This window comes from Tenrec ecaudatus, chromosome 1 (genome assembly GCF_050624435.1).
Source record: "Tenrec ecaudatus isolate mTenEca1 chromosome 1, mTenEca1.hap1, whole genome shotgun sequence".
NCBI lineage: Eukaryota > Metazoa > Chordata > Mammalia > Afrosoricida > Tenrecidae > Tenrec > Tenrec ecaudatus.
In genome coordinates, this window is record NC_134530.1 from 65,213,138 (window position 1) to 65,223,779 (window position 10,642).

At 53.0% G+C, this 10,642-nt stretch overlaps 1 protein-coding gene across 1 annotated transcript; it reads right to left on the reverse strand.

The window, feature by feature from the left end:
* Positions 1-6,013: 6,013 nt before the first annotated feature.
* On the reverse strand, positions 6,014-7,225 carry CITED4 (Cbp/p300 interacting transactivator with Glu/Asp rich carboxy-terminal domain 4). Its single transcript, XM_075539352.1, has one exon. It carries the CDS (start codon positions 7,049-7,051, stop codon positions 6,506-6,508), a length of 546 nt encoding a protein of 181 aa, XP_075395467.1. The 5' UTR covers positions 7,052-7,225; the 3' UTR covers positions 6,014-6,505.
* Between the last annotated feature and the right edge of the window lie 3,417 nt (positions 7,226-10,642).

Sequence of the window (10,642 nt, forward strand, 5' to 3'; positions counted from 1 at the left end):
CCTGGACTCAGCCTCTCTGGCTTGCTTGTTTCATTTCTTTTATATTTCAAAAGAGGTTGATTTAAGATGTACACCGCCTCCTGTCTCATCAGTCTAGCCAAGAAAACCCATTTCCCAATGGGAGCTTTCCAGGTTAGGGTAGAATTGACAAGGCATTTCTTTTTGAGGGAGGCACAATCCAATCCATAACAAATAGTCTAATTCTATTTATGTAAAAGAACTATGGATATATGTGTATGTGGACATAAGTCATGCACATGATATATGTGTTTGTTGGAGATTTGTGTCTGCCCAGAGATGGGTCAGAGGAAGAATCTGGTGATCTTCTGAAAGTCAGCCACTGAAGACCCAATGGAACCCTGTTCTACACTGGCCCCCCAACCCCTCCTCCCAAGCTCCAAACCAAACTCACTGCCATTGAGGGGAGTCCAGCTCCCAGTGTCCCTATAGGACAGGATAGAATTGCCCCCACGGGTTTCCAAGACTGTGACTCTTTCTGAGACCAGAAAGCCTCATCTTTGTCTTGTGAAGCAGCTGATGGTCTTGAACTGCTGACCTTAGAGTTAGCTGCCCCACGGGTCACCCACTGCAGCACCAGGGTGCCTTCTGGCACACATAGGGTGCTATGAGTTCAAAATGAATCAACCTCAGTTGATGGGCTACAAGGCAGTAACCCCGGGTTATGAGTACATGACCTCCGAACAACTCCCCATAAAGCCTATACTATGAAAATGTTGAAGTGCATATAAAGGCTCCTAGTAACAAACCAGTGCTACTTTACAAAGTAAACCTCCAAAAGTTACACCTCTGAATATTCTCATTATTGTTAGGTGCCGCTGTGTCCATGGGAATAAATGCTGGCCAGGCCTGCAAAGTTCTCACACTGGTTCTTCCGCTCAAGCCCACTGGTTCAGCCACTACGTCCACCCATTTCCATGAGGGCTTTCCTCTTGTTTACCGCCTCTCCACTTCACCAAGCATCACGCCCTCCTCTAGGGACTGGTCTGTCCTGCTAACATGCCCAAACGATGTGAGAAGTCTGACCATCCTCGCTGTTAGGCGTTCTGGCTGCGCTTCCTCCAAGAAAGAGTTGCTTGTCCCGCTGGCAGTCCGTGGTGCTGTCAATAGGCTTGGCCAGCACCATCATGCGAATGCTTCTAGAACGAGCCTCTCCAGAGAGCACCCCGAGGGAGCTCGGCAGACTCCTATTCAAGGGGGCAGTCTTGGACGTGATGCTTTCTGCTGTCCACCCTCCCTTCATTCTGCCAACACAAACAACCTCTTTCCAAGGGCTCCGCATGGTGTCCTGTGGGTCTGCCCGTTCCTCATGCTGACTGTGTGTTGTTGAGCAGATTGCGTAGCCTGCACACAGTAGGCATTCGGCAAGTACTGACTTGATGGGTCAATAGGAACCCTCTGTCTGGCATTGGGTAATGGTGATTAAGGGACTCACGAGGATCAGTGAGCAACCAGCAGAAAAAGGCTGGGGAAAGATGATCAGACTATTTTATCCAAGATTAATTTAACCAACAAATGGCCACCAGATACTTAGCAGAACTGGGCTGATGCTGCTGGCAGTTGGTAGTGGCTGAGACTCTATCTAGCATGTGTCGCATGCTGTCAAGTGGGTTCTGACTCAGAACCCTCTATGGCCACAGTGCAGAGCATCGCCATGGTGTCCTGTGCTGTCATCTTTATGGGACCAAGGAGCCCTGGTGGCTCAGCTGCTAACCTATAGGGTGGCGGTTTCAACCCACCAGCCGCCTCTCAGGGGAAGCAGTCTGTGCTGTAAGGAGTACAACCTTGGACACCCTGTGTGGTCTCCCTGTCCTTGGGGTCATTTTGAGTCTGAATCGGCTCAGTTTGGGGCTAATCTTTGCAGGACTGCCCAGGTGCCTGCTCCTGAGTACTGGCAGCGGAAGGCCACTCACTTACCAATCGGAAAGCAGCCCAGAGCTGAGCCAAGTGCGCCATCAGGCTTGTGATGCCACGTCCTGCAGTCTCATCCCAGCAACCCTCTGAGGCCGAACTTCCTGTCAAATTCTGTCCTTTTAAGCAGCTTTGCTGGGATGTAATCCACATAGCACACAACTCAATCATTCAACCACATCAAGAAGACTCGTACCATCATCACCATAATCAATTTTAGAACATTTCTTCTTTCTTGTACTCCTTGTTATTTGTTCTCCACTACCCGCAAACCCCCCTTTTGAACCTCCAAGAACTCCTTAATCCAGTTATTGTCTCCATAGATTCATTCATCCTGGGCTTCCTATTTGGAAAAACATACAAAGACAAAAAAGCTAACAACAATAACAAAATAGAGGAAAAACCCCAGTTGAAAGAAGGCAGAAAATATCAAAAACTATAACAACTTTAAAATGAGTCTGAAGGAAAGCAAATAACAGCATCTGCCATAATCCCCTTTCCAATGCACTCTGCATGAAAGCCAGGCTGTTCCCATCCTCGGTCTGTGTTCACAGTGCATTCCCAGAGGCTTGATCCATGTGTATTTCCCCTTCCTTCTGCCACCCCCTTTAAACCATTTGTATTAGAACCTAATTCAGACATCACACCATTCCATAGTTCGATCATATCAAGCAGTGTTACACAATCACTACCACAACCCGTTTCAAAACATTTTCTCCCTTTTTGCACTCCTTCATATCAGCTCCCCCCGCCCCCTTTACCCCACTTCCCCCGCCATACCCCAAAGAAACGCTTCTTCTTGTTATTGTCTCGATAGATTCACACATCTTGGTTTTCTTATACCGAAAAACATAGACAAACCTGTAACAGAGAGTCAAGAAGGTTCCCACCACCAATAAAATACAGCAGAGACAAACCCCAATTAGAAACACAGAAAACATTAAAAAACCAGGTCAAACACAAGGGGTATCAAAAGGGAGATCAAATGACAAGGTCTGAAGCATTCAAGTCAGATTTATCATTTCACACGCCTAGAGTCATCGCTCCAGTACTCTCTGACAACCAGGTCATTTCCATCACCCAATTATGGCTTATTCCCTGTGTCGATCCTGCACATGCATTTTGGGCTTCCACTGTCATCCAGAGCCTGCTGTCCACCAGAATTTCACAATTTAGGCTCTGATACTATTCCCTCTTCCAGATTTGGATTATGTAATTTACAATCCTTGGATCACGATGTCGGTATGCTTCTTCCAAGTGGACTTAGCTGACATCTCACTTAGATGGCTGCTTGTTTGGAAACAAGATTTTAAGACCCCAGATGGTATTCTATCTGATAGCTGGGCACTAGTTTCTTCACCACACTTTGCTATAGCACCCTATCGTCTACGTTTCCTTCATGAGAGCAAGTATCAAGCAGGGCCATGTCGTAAGAACTACGTAAGAACGAATGGATCTTAGACTGGAGCTAGGATTAAGTGAGAGCTCAAATCCATTCTTGAATCTGTTTCTTTTCTGCTTCTGGTTCACCTTAGAGATGTCCTTGCTATTTTATGGTAGAGAATCTTATCGATCATCTCCCAGGAGCATAAGAACCTTCTGTTTTAGCGTCATTGATTAGCCCATGGTAATAATTTTAAAACACTAATGAGAAAGGGTGATTAAACAAGTAAGTGTAGGCTAACTATGAATTGCAATACATGGATTATTGATGTGTATAGAAGAAATCCTTACTTGACTGGGTGCTATTTACACAAACAATGGGAGTTAGTGGTCAGGCAAAACATACACGGACCATGTCAGACACAGGTCTGCTAGAATAATACATATCTTAAGACAGCAGGTAAGGCATGTAAGGTGACCAGATGTCCTGCTTTTGGCGGGACAGTCCCAATTTTTAACAATTTTTCCCGTGTCTTGTGGCATTTTTAAAAAGTGTAGATTTTTGGAAAGAATGCACGACAAGGTAGGATATACAGTTTTCGGCTGCCATGTGGCTATTTCGCCAGGATATGAGTTTTATCAATGGTGTCCCGCTGGTGTTCCGCTTTACCAATGTTAAAATCTGATCACCGGATAAGTCAATATTAGTCTGCCTGCCGACAGTTCAATACTCTTGGTATAGCTCTCTTGTGCTTCACACACCAAGGAGCTCCAGTCTGAAGTCCTCGGGTTACAGGTCTGGTTGAGGTCGAGCAGACTTCACCTCCTGGGGTTGCCACATCCCTCTGGTATGGCTTTGGGAGGGTGTTGTGCGCCTCAAAGATCCAGGGTTCAATGTCCCAGTGCTTTATGGCACCTGGCCTGGGCCCCTAGGGGCTGTTCAGAATTTGGCCCAATGAGGCCTATTAGGAGCTTAGTACCAGGCATACTCCCCCTTAAGGTCCTTATTGTTAGTCTACACCTCACCCCCCCCCCCCAGGAAATTGGTCCTCCCTTTTATCTCCCAACAGACATGCACTGCTCCTCTGCAAGACGTACACGCGCCTTTTCTCTACTCCTGACTTGATTTTCCCCTCAGTATCCCCATCACTCTGGTGGGGATGTCTGCTAGTCCAGGGAACCTCGTCACACCTTGGCATGGCAGCCACTAAGAGGTCATCCTCCCCTTCCCCTCCTGGAAAGGGCTTGTTGGGGCTGGGTGAGTTGACTGTGGCACCCAAGCCACAATGTGTCAAGAGGTGCTCACCGCACCCTAGGGGTTGTGGTGGACACTGGGATGCCCCACACAGACCCCCTTCCCAGGAAATTGCTGCTCCATCTTCGACTGGCAGGTCATGCAGCCACTGGCTCACCCACAATCTCCCCACTTCCTGGGACAGCCCACAGCCGATGGCAGATTGGTGCAGGCCCATGAGGGTGCATAACATGAGGGCCGCGTCAGAGGCCATACTAGCTCTGAAGTTCCAGTGGGACACCTCCTATTGACTACCCCACGCCCGTCCCCGCAGCTTCAGATCTGGCTCCAACCCAGTGTCCTGGTTCAACTCACAACTGGGGGAGAGGCATGTTAGCAAACAAGCCTCATGTGAGAGGTCGCCCAGGCTCTGAGGACAGAGTCTTCAGCCCGGGTCCCTTTCACATTCTCTGGACTCTCTTCTCTCCTCTCAGCTTCACTGCCTGATCCCAGCTCAGGCCATGGCCTCCTCCCAGCCTTTCTCGCCCCCTGAAGCACCCAGGGCTCTTCCCAGTGACTGCCAAGAGCAGGGGGTAGCCACGGTGATCTGTACTCAGAGGCCAAATGGCCCCCTGGCTTGGGCAAACTCCCTCATCTGTACCTGGAGATTGGCCCTGCCTCACAAAGGGGTCAACCAGCAGACCTGGGCTATTTGTCCCTCCCACAGACCCCATGCTTTTGTGTAATTGCAGGCTTCTCTGCCTTGGAACAGGCTCTTCTTAACACTTCAGTGCATTTGTGCATTTCCAGGCCCGTCACCCACCCACTTCCACATGGACTGCGACTCCGTGGGGGCATGCGCTGGCGTGGCGCAGAGATAAAGCCCAGAGCCAGTGTGTAGAATAAGACTGCTGCTGTTCGCTGCCGTCCAGTGCATGCCCACTCAGGGCGACCCGGTGTGTTACAGAGCAGAACTGGGACTTGCAGGTTAGCCGGCAAAGCGCTGTCTGCACCACACAGGGACCTAGAGGAAAACTTGTCCTCGTTTACGGAACACTGATGAGGGGACACACACAGGCTGACCACTTTCTGTTCATCTGCACAGCCTCCTGGGACCATCTCCCTCTGAGGAATGGTGTCTTGACCCCACTTCCCTCTTGCCCTGAAGTAGCAGGTGGGAGTGGGGGGTAGGGGGTAGCACTGTCAGGGCCCCTGCCACCAGGAGTTGAGTTCTGGAGTTAACAGGCCATCCTGAGGAAGCCCCGGCCCGCCAGGTTATGACATAACAATTGCATAACTCCAGTTTATTTTCGAAATAAACGGCCAGTTTCCTCTCTGGGCTGTGCCAGGGGCTGTGGCCCCATCCCACCCGGGCCCGCAACCGCCTCACAACTGTAGATTCCAAATATACTTGCGGGTGGAGGTCACAAGGAAACGAGAAAGGCAAAGTTGTAAAGTGACCTAGTTTTATTTTGGTTTTGGAGGTCTGAGGGAGGCAGGTGGGCATCCTGCGCCCTCGGGGCTTATGGCTGCAGTCTTTCCGCTCCCCGCGGCAGGAGGCCCAGCGACGGCAGTGGGGCTCGGTGCTCGGGGCGGGAGGCTCAGCGGATGATGGCTCTGGGGACCCAATCCCGGCAGTGGTTCTGCGAGGAGTGGGGGGCTCAGGCAGTGGCCTGGAGTGGCTCAGATGTGGGGGAAAAGGAGCCCAGGGGAGACAGGGCACAGGATCCAAGCACAGGGACTCTGCGGGCTGGTCCAGTCCCCTTCATTCTACCGCTGGGGCGCGGGTGAAGCTAAAGTGTCCTTCTGCATGGCCCCGGCGCGACGCCAGATGTCCCAGCGGGTCCCAGGCTCCGTGCGCAGCCCGCTGCCTCCACCCTCACGGAGGGTGCGTGCGGCGCGGGCCCTGCGTTCCGAGCCCGGGGGCGGGCAGGCTCCCTCCCCGCGGGCAGGCCTGGCTCAGCAGCTCACTGAGCCGGCGGGCGGCGCTGAGCCCAAGTCCGAGAAGCAGTCGAACTCGCTCTGGCCCAGGAAGAGCTCGGGCAGTTCGCGCACGCGGTGCAGCCCGAGCTCCAGCTCCAGCAACCTCAACGCCTCCTCGTCGATGAGTTCGGCGTCCATGCTGCCCAGGGAGTGCGTGGGCGGCGGCGGGGCCGGGGCGCCCGGCGCCGGCTGCAGGCCCAGGGGCGCCCCCGGAGCGCCGGGGGGCGCGGGCGCGCGGCCGGGGTACAGCGTCGCCACGGGCTGCAGGTGCGCGCTGCCAGCGCCTGGCGGCCCAGCCGGGAACGGCTGGAAGGCTGGCGGCGGCCCGAAGGCCCCGAACGCCAGGGCTCCGGGTGGCGGCAGTGGCGGCGGCGGCCCGAGCGGAGCCCCTCGGGGCCGCAGCCCGTTGTCCAGGCCCGGGCCCGGGTAGGGTGGCAGAGTCCGGGGCGCGTGCGGGCCGTGGGCGGGCGGCGGGCGCGACATCAGGCGATAGCCCTCGGCCAGCATCAGAGGGTCGGCCATGGCGCCGGGCGACGGTCCTCGCGGGCGGTCCAGGCAGGGCCCAGCTGCTTCTGGGCGACGCGAGCCCCGCAGCCGCGCGCCCTCCCCGCAGCCCCGCCGGGCGAGGGGGGACCGGGCCCGAGCCGAGCCCCTGCCCAGCCCAGGACGCACCGGCTCAGCGCTCCCGCGCGCCGCGAGGCCGAGGGCTCGGAGACCTGGGCGCCGCGCCCCTGGGCGCCCTCTTATACCCGAGGCGGGGCGGCCCCGCCCCCGGGCGCGCATTGGCTGGATGAAGACGCCCCCGGGCCGGCCGCGCTCCGCCCCCGCAGGTTTCCGTCCCGCCTCTGCCGGAGCGCTGCCCCTCGGGCCCTGGCCACGCAGGCCCTCTGGAGCTCTGTGGCCCAAAGGGGCTCGGGAGAGCGGCCCGAAGGAGCCCTTGTGTCGCAGTGGCTACGCGTTGGGCTGAGCTCCACAAGGTCAGCAGTTGGAAACCACCAGCCGTTCTGTGGGAGAAAGACGAGACTTTCTACTCCCGTAAAGAGCTACCGTTTCAGACACTCGCAAGGGCAGTTCTCTCCGGTCCCATAGGGTTGCTATGAGTGGGCCTCTCCTCGATGGTTGTGAGTTGAGAGTGGGCAAGGCTGGACTGAGACTGGGCTTGAACAGAAGGTGGATGGGAGGCTTTCGACTCCCCCCTTCCTCACCCGTCTCTCCCACCTGGCCCACCACTCACTCTACGTCCCTCACCCCCACCAGCCACGCTGCAGGATAAACTCTTAGTTTTGCAGATAGGGACAGAATCAGTATGGGTGGGAGGAATTTCCTTGGGAATTCGGGGAAGCATGGGCAGAAGCGGGTCATGTAATTATCACCTCTACATGGGGGTGGGAGCGTGGGAGTGGGGATGGGGAGGGCACAGGACCTTAGCGGGCAGGGTCCCCGCGAGAGGTCGGCGGTCCACCCCCATCCCCTCCGGTCTGTCTGTCCCTCCTCCTCCGACTCCCACCGCACCTTGTCTGTCGACGCTGCTATTAAAGACATTTATGAGCATCCCTCCTGAAGGGCTTGTTCCTCTCAGTATCTGCAACGCTTGGCTCTGAGCCTGGCCCAGAGCTGGTTTTTAATCAAAGTTGGGAGAATGAACGAATGATTGAATAAAGTGCAACTCATTCACCAGAGCTTTGGCTTCTTCACCTGTAAAATGGGGACCACAGTAGCAGCAGCAGTAGCAACCTCACTGGGTTACTGTGCCCAGGGCTTGGCATATAGCAGTGGTCCAAAGGCCCCAGCCAATGCCTACTTTGTCTAGAACAGAGGAGAAATGCACCACAGGGCTTGAGATTGCAGATCTCTAAGGGAGCAGATGTTTTTCTCCCTCCGAGTGGCTGGTGAGTTTGAGATGTTTTTCTCCCTCTGAGTGGCTGGTGAGTTTGATTAGTGGCCCAACACTTAACCCACTGTGCTACCATGACTAAACCCCCATGCCATTGAGTTGATTCCCACTCATAGCAACCTCAGAGGGCCGAGTAGAACTGCCCCTATGGGCTTCTGAGGCTGCCACTCTTTACAGGAGTAGAAAGCCCTGCCTTTTTCCTGTGGAGCAGCTGGTGGATTTGAACTACTGACCTCATGGTTAGCAACCCAACACAGAACCTACTACACCATGACGGCCTCATGACACTTGCTGTTGTTGTTAGTGTATGTGGAATCAGGTCCGACTCCTAGACCTGATGTACAATAGAATGACAACACTGGGCAGTCCTGTGCTGTCATCATTGTTCTAGTGTTTGAGCCCGTGGTTGCAGCCACGTGTCAGTCCGTCTGATCTAGGGCTTTCTTCTTTTTTGCCTCCCCTCCATTTTATCAAGCATGAGGTCCCTCTCCAGGGCTGGTCTCTCCTGTAATATGCCCAAGAATGTGAGACAGTCTCCCCATCCTGCCTCTAAGGATTATTCTGGCTGTACTTCGTCCAAGACAGATCTGTTTATTCTTTTAGCAGTTCATGGTACTTTCAATATTCTTCTCCAGCACCATAGTTCAAATGCATTGATTCTTCTCCAGTCTTCCTTATTCAACGTCCAACTTTCATGTGCATATGAGGCAATTGAAAATACCATGGCTTGGGTCAGGCGCACCTTAGTCCTCAAAATAACCTCCTTGTTGTTCAACACTTTAAAGAGGTCTTGAGGACCCTGGGTGGCATAGTCGTTCCGAGTTGGGATGCAGTCCTCAAGGTCAGCAGTTCAAAGCCATCAGTTGCTGAGAAGGAGAAAGATAGGGCTTTTGAATCCTATAAAGAGTTTCGATCTCAGAAAATCATAAGGGCAGTTCTACCCTGTTCTATAGGGTCTCTGAGTAGAAATTGACTTGATACTAGTGAGTTGGATTGAAAGAGATTCCTTGCCTGCTGTTTCCACGAGCATTCAGTGTGGATCTAAGCAAGATAAAATCCTTGACAACTTCAATTTTTTCCCTCCATTTATCATGATGTTACCTATTGGTCCAGCTGTGTGGATTTTGTTTTTCTTACATTGAGTTGTAGTCTATCCTGAAGGCTGCAATCCTTGATCTTCACCGGCAGGGGCTTCAAGTGCTCCTCATTTCAAGTTATATATAAAACTCTTGCTCGCTTCCATTGAGTCAATGTTGACTTATAGTGACTTCCTGTGGGTTTCTAAGACTGTTACTGTTTATGGGACTAGGACACCAGTCTTTCTCCTGCGGAGCTGCTGGTGGTTTCAAACTGCTGACCGTGCAAGATCTCAGCCCAACTCTTAACCACTACACCACCAGGGCTCACTGGTTGTATATAAGTAGGTTGTTAATAAGCCTTCCTCCAATCCCGATGCTGCATTCTTCTTCATATAATCCAGCTTCTCTGATTCTTCCACAACACATAAACACAAAAAAAGACTAGATTCATTACACCGAGTCAGTTCTGTCTCATAGCGGCCTCATAGGACAGGGTAGAACTCCCCCTGTGGGTTTCCAAGACTGCCACTCTTCATGGGAGCAGTGGTAGTTTTGAACTGCTGACTTTATGGTTTACCTTTGACAGCTATTGTACTGGGGAGCAGAGCCTGGGGGTGGGGTCACTCCCATTTGCAGATAAGGAGACTAAGGCTTGGAAGGGAAATGTGGTTTTCTGGGGACGAGGCCTAGTCAGTCACCTTTAGAGGGTGAACTCACGGTGGTTCCTTAAAGCAGCTGGGGGCTCTCCCCAGGGTCCAAAGAACCCCTCCTGAACGACTCTCCTCCCCCCAGTGGTGCCTTTGGGACCCGAGGCTCCTAACTAAGAGGGGCACCCAAGGCACGGGCCTGAGCGCTACTTGAAGGACATGCTGGAGCCATTTCTTAACTGTGGCCCTTTCATCATCAGCTGTGAGAGCTCACTCAGCAAGTTAAAACGACTATTTCCGTCTTGAAAGCGCCCTGGGTCAGCGCAGACTGTGTGATTTTGCTGAGTGCAGAAAGAGAAGAAAGAAAACAGAACAAACAAACAAACAAACAAAGTACACGCTGGCAGGTATGGCTGTCATATTCATATGGTCCCATAATGTGGTGTGTGCAAGATGACCATGTTGTGTGAAAGCTCGCCTTTTATTTTCGAGC